This window comes from Sphaerodactylus townsendi, linkage group LG05 (genome assembly GCF_021028975.2).
Source record: "Sphaerodactylus townsendi isolate TG3544 linkage group LG05, MPM_Stown_v2.3, whole genome shotgun sequence".
NCBI lineage: Eukaryota > Metazoa > Chordata > Lepidosauria > Squamata > Sphaerodactylidae > Sphaerodactylus > Sphaerodactylus townsendi.
This window is the reverse complement of record NC_059429.1, coordinates 103,073,037-103,085,628: the sequence shown is the minus strand read 5'-3', so window position 1 is coordinate 103,085,628 and position 12,592 is coordinate 103,073,037. Positions and strand designations below refer to the sequence as shown.

The following is a 12,592-nucleotide window of genomic DNA, read 5'->3' as shown; positions in this document are numbered from 1 at the left end:
CGAAATATAAGGCATCCCCCAAAAGTAAGACGTAGCAAAGTTTTTGTTTGGAAGCATGCCTGACGAACAGAATACAGAAATATAAGACATCCCCTGAAAATAAGACATAGCGCATCTTTGGGAGCAAAAATTAATATAAGACACTGTCTTATATTCGGGGAAACATGGTAGCATCCTATCTACCCAGCCCATGAACCTTAATGTAAAGATTCAATTTCCTTTTATAAACAGCCATGTTTTGTTTTGGACAGAGCACATTTGGCTTTGGAGATGTCATTTGTAGACTCAGGTTTTAAAAAGTAAGCAAGCTAGTAAGTCAAATTAGATATCACGTAAAACCATGATTTAATTAGTTGATTGATTGTTTGAACACAGGGCACTTCAGTAACTAAGATTAGTTAGGTACATCATACTAGGAACTGTTATGATGCTTTGAGATTATTAACTACGGTTTAGCTATGGTGTTGCATGCTGCATAACTGTGGATATCCTGGCCTGCTTCTTGTTGCTCTCATTGCAGTGCAGGCTGGGCAGGGGCGGAGTGAGGGGAAACTGCGCCTGGGGCACGCGCATGCCCTGCACCCTTGCTGCAACACCACCCACCCCCACTCCACCCTGGAACGGCCCTGGAATGCCCCGGAATGCCCCCGCCACACCCCCGCCGCAGCCCAGTGATACCCTTGCTGCGGCTACACCCGGGGCATCACACACCCCTGTCCTGTTGGTGCTATGCCACTGAGGCTGGGTTACCAGCATGATTTCTTCAGGGCAAAGGTATTGAAACCAGCATTTGCTGAAGCAAACAAGGGAATTGAATCCTAAGATTTTCCACACAGAACATTTAAATTGTTTTGCAAACATTTGTAAGGGAACCATTTTGGCTTTTCCCCCCCACATAATCGTTTTCAGCAAAAACGGTTCTTTAAACAAATATCTGTGAGGTATCTTTGAAACAGAGACTCAAAATCTGCACATATTGCTGAGTCTCATAACATGTCTATGTAATTTTGAAGATACCTCACTGAATTTTTTTTAAAAAACCAGGAAAACCAACACATTCTTGTAATTAGGCAATACTGAGTTTATTGGTGCACAGCATTGATGGAAATGGTGGTGCACAGCATTTATTGGTGCACAGCATTGATGGAAATATATATATATTTTCCAGTACCAGCAAAGAGAGATCATTTTAAACTGCAAATGCCAAGGATTGAGCCTGGGACTTTTTGCATTAGGGTGGCCATTTGTGGATGATAATAAAAAGGGGACAAGCCTTCCAAGGGACAGAATTTGCATATCCCAAAGTTCTTCTTCTTTTGCAACTGAGTCATATCCAATTTATGATGACACCTGATGGGGTTTTCAAGAAAAGTGTCCTTCAGAGGTGATTTGCCATTGCCTGCCTCTGAATCCCGACCCTGGTATTCTTGGAGGTCTCCCATCCAAATACCTGCCAGGATTAAACCTACTTAGCTACTTAGCTTCTGAGATCTGATGGTCAGAGCAAAGTTGCTTTAATTTGAATAAAAATACAACTCCCCATAGTTCTAGTTCTGTCTGCTTTCCATGTGCTAACTGTTAGTGGGGAACTTTTCAAGGATGCTGTACTTTCTCACCACCTGTAACAGTTCAGGTAACTTTAGTAGCCTTACTTCTAATGGCAGGTGGCTTATAGTAACCTGTGGATGTTGAGGGTCAGCCACAATCATTTCAACTAATTTTACTGGACAGAAACAAAACTGTAACTTTTCATAGGACAGGCCTTTTTTAAAAAAAGAGGATTATCCTTTGGGGGAAAAGGACATCTAGCCACCTTATTCTGTACATAAAGCAGACTGTTGAACTCTAAGCCACACCTCCCAGTGCAACTATAAGAGGTTTACTTGCAGCCACTGGCTATGCTTACTCACATGTGTAAAAGTACTTCTCTTCAATGCATTGATTGTCTTCATCAAAACAGGGAAGTAGGATTACATTGCTTTTTGATTCCTTCCAAATCTAAGTTTCTGTTTTGGAAAGGAAAGACACTGCTTGTGCCTGATTTCTGAGTGCAGAGGGGTGTGCTTCTGCTTCAGTTGATGACTACTTGGTCACTCCTTGATTTTCCCAGATTGAACACATTAATAAAAGAGAGCAGGGTACAAGTGTGCTTGCATGAGCACCAATAACAGCTGCTATTTACCTAGATGCTCCACAGCTAATTGGCTGAAATACAAGCATAGCCATATGAGAGATAGCTCCTTGCTTTCTCTTTCCCCACCTGGGATCTAAATGTGACAGCTGGTGAATTGCTAGATTCGTTGTGGGTGGGGAACCAGGTTTATTTTCCCCCTTGTTATTTGACACTTGACAGCCCAGATGTGATTGTGCTCACCTTTTTCACTCGCTCATGGAGTCTCTCTTAACGTTAGTCCTGATAATTAATGTTGAATGCTCCTAATTTGGGACTGTATCGGAAATGAAGAGGATGCTTAGGAGAAATCTATTTTGATCCAATGTTTCATGCAGTTACACATCACAAATACAACAGCACAAGCAATGGGAAAGGAAAAAAGCAGTCTCCAAAAAGTGCTTGCTGACTAATATGACTGCTGGAGACCCACTACATATGCTATTATAAGCACCAGTGTCAACCCTACAAGGCATTTCCATATTAATGTACCTGGCTCAAGTAGCCACAGTTCTGCGGCTGCAATCCTAAAGAAACTTATTTGGAAGTTAGTATCTCTGAAATAAACAGTGCTCCCTGCCAAGTAAATATACTTAGAAATGAAGCATTTAATATAATTCACTAGGAAATGAGGGAGCCATTACATATGTTCCTTGAGCCCAACAGCAAAACCCTGTGTGAGCCAGGCAAATTGGAGGGAGACATGGTCTCCAGCACTGACAGTCATGCTGCGCTCCAAGTTTTTCCACCCAGTATAAATCAACCCTGCTGGTAAGATGAATGGTTGCATCACATCCAGCCTCCTGTTCCCACAGTGGCCAACCAGAAGTCTAGAAGACCGATAAGCCAGGCACAGAGACCTGGAGGAGGTTTCTTTTAGGCCGTTTCCGCACGACGCCTCACTTCCACGCAGCAGCCAAAGAGGTCACGGCGTGAGGGCAGAAGCCCGTTCGCATGCAAGCATCGCGAACGAGGCGAAGCCGAGAGCCAGCAGGCGGCGAGGCTGACTCAGCACGGAGCCGCCTCTGCGCTCCCTCCGCCCCTCACGGTGTCTCTCCTGCGTTAAGCCCTGCGGGGCGTCACAGCCCCGCCCACGCTGCCCTCCGACTCCTGGAGGTGGGAGGACGAAGTGTGGCCGGAGGCTGCGACGCACCGCAGGCTTAACACGGCGAGCAGGACTAACTGAGTCAGGGGCGGAGACCGAAGACAGCGTCTTCCTGGCTACGCCAGCGGTTTGCACCGGCGCCCGCCAGGGAAGACGCTCCCTCCCCAACAACAACCCTTTAAAGGGTTGTTGTTTAGGGCAGCTTGACGCCCGCCCTGGGGGGAAGAAGAGTCAGATGCGCCCGCTGCTGCGTTGCAGCAGCGAGGCGCCTGGCAATGGCCTGGAAGAGCCTTTTTTTGGCATGGGTACCGTCATAACTGGAGTCAGTCGGAAAGCGGCCTCACTGGGTCATCAATGGACCTATCCTCCATGAATGTATTGTATTGAACCCTCCTTTGAGACTTCTGTTTAATGGCCACGTAGTTATATAAGAAATGGTCAACTGTAGATATGCTGGGTCAGCTTCTATGGGTGCTTTGAGCAGCACAGATCACCTGACTCAGCTGCGATGTCATACCAAAGTGCTGAAGAAAGCTTTTATGAATTGCCTTTTGAAGTACACTGCTATATATTAAGTCTGGCAGGCCCTGCTAACCAGCTTTGACAGAAAGTCTGGTTTAGTAACAAAGCCTGCCCTATTTAGTCTATTAATTGATGAGATTAATTGATTTAAAAACCTCTTGATCAACTAAAAAGGTATCCCAGATTAACTGGGAAGCAGGTTTAAAATATAATTGTAATTATTTTTACCACATGATCAGGGTGGCAGGTTCCATCTCACACTAGAAAAAATTGCCTCTTTGGAACTTGTGCTTGTAATCACATATGTGCATCTCCTAAAAACAAAATACACTTTTTTATTTGCAATGGCTTTTACATTCATTCACACATATGTATAATCTCTGTATGATGATTAGGCTAATATTTTTAACTGAGTGGAAATTAAAGCAAGTTTGTTGCACAATTTTATATTAGGTCCTCACTGTTGCATGAAAGAAACCTTTTGCAAGCCAAGAACTTTTGGCTTTCAGATGCCACAGGGGCAGGAAAATCATCCAGTCTGATATTAAAGAAGAGTACCTTGATAAAAGCTCCTTTGGCCCCCAGAGATCCCCTGACTCAGGCCCCTGACAATAACCAGAGATCACAGATTCTCCCTCACAAGTTTCCTGAGTAATTCAGTCATACGTTTAGCAAGGTAAATAATGACAACTGGGAAATTACTGAACTTTAAGGCTGACAGTGAGGAAATTGAAATTGTTCAAGATTTTCTTTTCCTTAGCACCATCAACAACTAAAAGGGAGACCGCAACCAAGAAATCAGATGGTGAGCGGGGCAGTCATGGGAGCAGGGGCGTAACGAGGCAGCCCTGGGCAAACTGTAGCCCTGGGCAAAACCTGAGTTGGATGCCCCCCCCGCCCATGGGCGGTCACTCCACCACAACCAATTTTTTTTGCACCAGGACATTGGTGCCTGCAGGGGGTGCCTTTTTAGACATATCAGCACCATAATTTCAGCATATCATCGGGAGACTGTCCTTATGCTACTCCCCAAGTTTGGTGAGGTTTGGTTCAAGGAGTCCAAAGTTATGGACTCCCAAAGGGGGTGCCCCATTGTTTCCAATGGGAGCTACTAGGAGATGGGGGCTACAGTTTTGAGGGTCCATAACTTTGGCCCCCCTGAACCAAACTGCACCAAACCTGGGGGGTGCCATCATCTCCAGATGATACCCTGACATTTTGGTGCCGATACATCCAAAAATGCACCCCCTGCAGGAACATCCTAGAAATTTGCCCAAGAATCTTTGTTCTGCATTGAGTTTTCTGCATTGCTGTCAATGGGGGTTGCAGGCTGTGGGGGGCACATTTCTGAAGGCATAGTCTCAAAACTTTCAGGGTCTCATCAGGACACTGCCCTAATGATACCCCCCCAAGCTTCTGGTGCCAGTTTGGTTCAGGGGGGCCAAAGGTATGTGGACCCCTCAAAACTGTAGCCCCCCATCTCCTATTAGCTCCCATTGGAAACAATGGGATAGGGGCACCCCAGCTTTGGGAGTCCATAACTTTGGGACTCCCTGAGGACCAAACTCCACCAAACCTGGGGGGGGTATCATAAGGACAGCAGTCTCCTGATGATACACTGAAATTTTGGTAGCCGCTAGCCTAAAAACCGGGCCCCCTGCAGGCCAAAAAAATGGAAAACCACTAAAATGTATCCCAAAAACGAGATCCAGCATTTTGAGTGCCCCCTACAAGTTGTGATGCCCTGGGCAGCTGCCCACCTTGCCCAATGGGCATTATGCCAGTGCATGGGAGGGGGGCAGTTGGCGAGCAATCAAATGAAGCGACATCCTATCTGTAGAAAGCATGAATATGATTGCAACAGGATACAGTAAAGAAGCTCAGTTAACAATTTTACATGGGTAGCATCTCATACCTTGGAGGGTTGAGTTGGGCCTGATGAGAAGAAATACTTATGCATATCAAGAAATGTGATATGATGCTGGATTTTGAACTCATGTAATGGTCTTGCTTTTGAGATATATGATTTGAAAGGTTATTAATGTAATGACTGATTAGGGAAGGCCAAGGAAACCAGTTTTATTAGAAGCAGAATTAGGAATTGAAAAGGTCATTTTATAACAAACTTATTAACAGCAGCAACAATGACAGATCTCAATGAATGAAATAGGGGAATGCACCACAACAGAAGGGACTATTTGGTTAAAGATGTAGTATAGTAGAAATTAGAAGAGCTGGCTCAGGCCACACCAGAGATCACTGGGGGGTGGGAGTAATGATTTATCATACTTTTCCCACTGAATCTTGATCTACAATAATAAGATTGTAACTAGCAAATATGGCCAACTACTACAAAACATATTTAATGGGTTGGATTTGTCTGAGAGTTAAGGGAAACTCAAGGACAATATATACCACTGAGTACAAGAAGTTGTGGTGAAGACAAGAGGAATTGGCAGAAATTACAACACAAACTGCCAGTGAGAGAGGAAGGTGATTTCTCTTCATTCCAACACTGCAGCTTAACCCACTGTGCTATATTTTTGCTTAGGAACCCAATCTCCCTCAGAAAGAATACTGGGACAAGCGAGGAAGCTACTGAGAAGAACAGAAAGATGTGGAAAGATTTAGCTTCATCACCTTCTTATCATTGGACATAATTTCCCACCTCGTGTCCAACACAATATTTTATTACCCTCAGTTCCAATTTAATGAAGAAATATTAGCTTGCCTCTGAAGTGTTAAATAATTAGTAGTAAAACAATTTTTCAGAATGGAAATTAAGAGGAAATCCATGAGAGAGTAGAGGGAAGTGAGACAATAATAACATCTGATCCACCACCATATGTCAATAGCCAAAGACAGACAGAAAGAGAGCAGTCTTCTACATTCCCAAAGAGAAATGACAACCAGCAAGTCACTTATCGAAGGCGAGGACCCAGTAGAAGAATAACAAGAGGCAAATTCCTGCATGTGATTTTACTCCTGATATTAGCTCTAAAATCTGAAGGCTGGCAATAGCCACACTAGCATACAATAATATGTATTGCCATATATTAAACATAGTTTTGTGATTAACTTTTAATTTATGCAAGGGACCAAGCTATTTAGAGCTTGAACCTTTGAATGCATTATTAATGGAAATCAAGAAGTTGAGAAAATTCAGATCCACCTGCATACGATATCTTAATAAGTTCATGTAAAACACAGAGAATCTTCTCCATGCATCAGTGGACCAACAACTTCTACTTCATTGGAGTTGCTATGTGCTTATATATAATGCATTGTGTTCTGTTAACATCTCAGTGAATTCTACTAGAAAGTCCCTTTTGTATGCCCCTCGAGACCCTGAATTTTTGACATCTTGTTTTAGCATTACAGATGATTACGCTTGTTTTTTTCATCTCTTAAAAATACAAGTGATACATCAGAGTGTTTGATGTGTCTACAGTGATTGAAAGGTAGCATAACCAAGATAGAGGCCAAAACATGCGAAAGCAGCTCCTTCTCTTCTTCATCTTCAAAAGAGCCTTTTTCAAAAGTTGTACAAGTTGGGTGAGAACAGGGCTGCTAAGATTTACCTAAAGCAAGCGGGTATATGATGAAAAGAGGTAGACTGGGGAGAAATTGTTGACAAAGAGTGTTTCTGGATTAGGAGAAATGGGCACAGGATGAAAACTCTATAGAACTATTACACAACAGATTTCTTGGGAATTGTACCATTCCTAAAAGCATTAAAAAAAAAATGCGTTGGTGCCATCTCCCCATTTCGCCAAAGCAGGGTTTTGCAGCATTCAATAAAAGCCCATAAAAGGTACCACCATACCTTATATGACTTTGCAAAACTAGGCTAATGATTATATCCAACCATCTTTTCTACCCTTGCTATTCATCCTATCAGTGGTGAATGGGAGAAAGATGCCATTTTTTTTCAATCGAGTATTTTTTTTGTATTGCCGAGGCTTTCCACGGCCCGGATTCAACTGGTTCTGGTGGGTTTTCCGGGCTGTGTGGCCGTGGTCTGGTGGATTTTTGTTCCTAAGGTTAAGAACCCCACAACAGGCAGTTTCCACTTGCGGCCCATTAACGACGGCCTGGGGGCGCTAAAATCGCCAGCCCCAGGTCACGCCACGTTTTCATTGCGAAGCGCCGCCTGCTGCAGCGCAGCAGCGGCGACCTGATTCGCGCTTCCCTCCCCAGAGGCGGTGTCAGGCCGCCCTAAACAACTAACCCTTTAAAGGGTTGTTGTTTGGGAGGAAGCTGCTCTTTCCCGAAAACGGCGCTGTGCTTGAACCGCCGCCCGGGGAAGAGCGCTTGTCTCCGTCCCCACCCCTCTCACGGTGTCCACAAATTAAAATTACCGCTCTGCTGGAAGTAGCAGCCCATACGCTGCCCCCTCCGACCTCCAGGGGTCCGAAGGGGCAGCGTGAAGCGGCGGCTGCGATGCCAACAGCAGGCTGGCTAATGCAGGACACCGTGAGTGGCGAGAACGAGGAAGAGGCGGCTCCGTGCGGAGCGCCTGCCATCTGCCGGCCTCCGCTTCGCCCGTTCATGCGAACCGGCTTGCGCCCCCACGCCGCCAGAACGCTTGGCGGCGTGGGGGCGCATCCTGGCCGTGCGGAAACGGCCATAGGAACCACAAAACACAGCATTCAGACCCATATTAAGGAACACGAAAGACACTGTCAGCTTAACCATCCTGAAAAATCTGCAGTTGCAGAACATGTGTTAAACAAAACTGGACATAATATTTTATTTGAGAACGCTGAAATTCTGGACAATTCAGAAGCTTCCTATGTCAGACTGCACAGGGAGCCTACTGAAATTCACAAACACCAGGACAACTTCAATAAGAAAGAAGAGACGTTAAAAACAAGCAAAGTGTGGCTCCCAGTACTTAAAAAATGGACTGATAACCCCACCCACAATACAATGCACGCAACCACCCCTTTGCTTAGCAAGTTCCACCCATACATTTAATGATTGGTTCCCCACCCTGGGGCATGGACAATATACCCCACTAAACTTTCCCTTCTCACTTAAGCCATTTCCGCACAGCGGCGGAAGGGGTCGGGTCGGTGTAGATGACGCCAACCCGACCCCTCTGGGACCGTTCGCATGAACGGTCCCAGAACCTCCCGGGACGACGGAGCAGAGCTGCACCGTTGTCAGGCCGACCTACCTTTCCTGCGGCCCTCTGGCACGTCGCTGAGGCCAGGGGACACGCCCCCCCGCCCTGCGCGACCGCTCTGTAGTCGCAGGGCAGAGGGGGCGTGTCCCCAGGCCTCGGCGATGTGCCGGAACGGCACCCGCGGAAGGACAATGGTAGGTCACAAAGCGGACAGTTTATGGGGAGGAAGAGCATTGCTTTGGAGCTGCTGCCGTTAGCCGCGGCAGTGGCTCCAAGCGTACCATTTTAAAAACGCTACGCTGGAAGCGGGGTTGGAAAACAACAACTTCGCGCTGCTTGAAGGCGGAAAGCCCGAGGGTGCGCCCGTAATGACCATGCTTGAAAGCAGCTGCACCCCCTGTGCGAGCGGCTCCCTGGGGACGGCATTTTTGCTGTCCCCAGGGCGCCGTATTCCGCCAGTGTGGAAAGGGCCTATGACACAATGTGAAACAGACTTTTCTCTGTGATACACCTCTGAAGATGCCAGCCACAGATGCAGGTGAAACGTTAGGAACAAATCCACCAGACCATGGCCACACAGCCTGGAAAACCCACCAGAACCAGTATTTTTTTACTTTGTAAATTCTTTTCTTTTTTTACTTTCTTTGTAAATTTTCCTCCTTCATCTATTTTCTTTACTGCACTATTACCTCAGTTATACATTCTGTAACATTACACATTTGACATAAAAGGCATCCATTTCAGCTGTCACAGAGATATCACAAATTTACTAAATTCCCTGGGTGTTTCAAGGACAGAAATTCTGTGGCTGGGCAGTTTGCCGGACAGCAGCTGGTTATAAATGTGATACTAGTCCCTTTCAGTGGTTAAAATTTAGTTCTCAAATCACACATAAGGGAAATCACGCTACCAATGACTCCTGTCATACATATAGTTGCTATTTTGTGTGAAAAGGGCAACACGTGCATTTGCTACCTTCTTGTACATAGAAAACCAGATTTGTTGAGCATATGCATTTGCATGTACCAAAGCTGGAAAACATGCACATTGCCCTATTCACACAAATAATTGTGTATATTGAGAGGATTATGGATAGCACAACCTGCAGTTTTAACACAAATTTGTAATGACAGAAGACAACCAGAATCACGTCAGTCATAATGGATCTAGGCATCTACAGCATCTGGCTTGAACACAGGCAAGTTCTACTACACCTTCATATGACCCTTGTCAACCTTTCCCTCACAACATGACCTGCTTCGCCCAGATTTTCAAATGGGTGCTGTTTCTCCCTAGTTTGTTTATAAGCAGCTAGCATGTAGTAAACAGCCACCTGAATCCACTCATAGATGCATCTGAGAACTTGGAATTGAGTCAGAAGAACATATTCTACTCCATAAAAGCTTTATGCATTAATAAATCTGTTAGACTGAAGTCACATATGCATTGTGAAGTTCAAGAAGACTGAAATGCAGTTATAAATCATTCTTCCTGCATGGCAAGCAGTCAATTCAGAAGCACATTTAACCCCGTCCTTCTGTTTTTCACACATTCACAACAACAGCGACACAGGAGCTGAGAAGCACTTGATGTGGTTTATATAAATTTGTCTTTTAGGTGTGCCAAAATACTTCCTGCCTTTTTTTGCTTTGCCTAAAGAGTTTTGTTTGCTTTCCCTAAAGGGATTGTATTGCAGAAGGAAGGGAGAGAGCTGATATTAATTCTCCTCAAAAGTTTCCGTCACTAATGTCCTCCAGGAAAGCCAGAAATCTTGTTTGAGGCACTTTTTTTTGCTTTTGACCAGGAGATTGCCTCTTCATTGCTAAATTTCATTTCTGCTGTCAATTTTTTTTCCATGTGTACATGTTACCATGGGGATAGTTTCCCACAATTGTGCACTTCTAGGCACAATAGCGACCTAGCAACCTCCCTTCCCCTGGCACCAATTTTAGATAGTGTGCTCAGTTGGTGGAGCTCTATGTGGTATAGACAGCAATTACCAGCATTTAAAATAGAAAAGGATTTATTAAAAAAGAAAAGTCCACACATGTTCTGCACAGCAATGGATTTCCTCTATCTACCCACCCCCTATGGAAAGCCCAAGAAGAGATACTATCTACATCCTTTTCAACATAAAGATCTCAGGAGAAGTGTGTGAATTAATCTGTCACATCCTCCTGGGTCATCTTTGTTGAAATTCTCTACTGGCGCCCTAGGGACTGCGCCCCCTGTGGCAGGAACAGGAAACAAAATTGTGGGCACAACTTTACAAAAAGGCAACTCTTGCTACTAGCCATCTGGGGCAGTATAATTGCTCTTTTTTCAAAGTTCAATGTTCAACTCTGCAGGGAATAATGGTTTTTATTAAAGTGGTGCTTAAATAAGATACTCTAATGCAAAAAGAGGATCTGCATTATTTTCAGCAGTGGAAACCCGCTGCTTTCATTTCTGCTTAGATCTTGACGTTGGAAAGAGTATAGCAACTGTATTGTCGAAGACAACTGTATAGCAACTGGCATTCCCGATCCCTGACCTCTCCTACATGTCACATTTCTATGAGTCCATTAATTGTTCTGTGCTGGCTAGAACTATTTGCATAACCACACCTTAAGTACTGGGGGTGACAGGGCTTCAAGCAGGGATATAAGTGTTTCCTTGTACTCCACCACAGTATGAGTAAAGGGCTAACAATTCACTATAAGTCTCAACAACCGAACTTACCTGTACAAGGCGGATGCTGTTCTCTTCAGCCCTTTGGGTCTGTTGGGTTTTGGTTCTCCAGCCATGTTTATATCTGCAATGAGTAGCAATTTGGCATCAGTACTGTTGTATTCACTTTGTATCACTGCTGCAGATTGTTATGGCAGTTTTTAATTGTTCTGGGCACTAAATTATTTAATTACTTGTAACCCTTTCACTGTATATTTAATACTGGGCAATGAACATACACATAGAAATACTGACTTGTTCCTGTTTGTGAAAAATAGCAGACATAAAGGTATATGTAGGTAGCTTGTTTTATGCAGGGCTCAGCCAGGTCTTTTAGTGGATTAATCGTCTGTCCTTTAATCAATTAACTAATCAAATATATGAAATACTTTTGCATGTTACCATTAGGACAGTCTGAAGCATGAGACCACTCCTTGTTAAGAGGCAAGAGACATCTCATTGGCTTATATGTTCTTACATTTGGTAATCAGGGCTAGTGTGAATGCAGACATAATGCTAATGTTTTCACAAAGGAAAGGGAAGAGGAATGGTATGAGTGAGGGAAAAGAATATGAATGCCCAGAGCTCTGTTCTAATTGCTACTCATGGGCAATATAGATTTGTAGAGCCCTCACTCTCAGAAGTAAAAATTACATGTAGGTTTTTCATTTTTGTTCTCCATTATAGTGGCATGTAATAACAAAAAGAGTCTTTAAAAAACAGGAATGTCTCACAGATTAAAATTTGTACCAAATAATTTAAATTGATGATCACTGATTATTCAGTTATAATTTTAGCTGATTAACCTCCCGACAAAAGCTTGCAGACTTAATCTTAACACAGGAAGGTTTTGTCACCCATGGAAATTACACTTTTTGCTGCCCTGTTGAAACCCTCTGATTTATTTTAATAGAACTGTTCAAATTAGCTTTCGCCTTCAATATCCAATTGAGCT

At 44.1% G+C, this 12,592-nt stretch overlaps 1 protein-coding gene across 1 annotated transcript in view; it reads right to left on the bottom strand.

Annotated features, from left to right (window-relative positions):
• RALY (RALY heterogeneous nuclear ribonucleoprotein) overlaps positions 1 to 12,592 on the bottom strand; it is a 288,082-nt gene that overhangs the window by 16,469 nt on the left and 259,021 nt on the right. Inside the window, exon 4 of the mRNA XM_048496649.1 lies at positions 11,650 to 11,722. Coding sequence (XP_048352606.1) covers positions 11,650 to 11,722 — 73 coding nt within the window. The remainder of the gene's footprint in view (positions 1 to 11,649; positions 11,723 to 12,592) is intronic.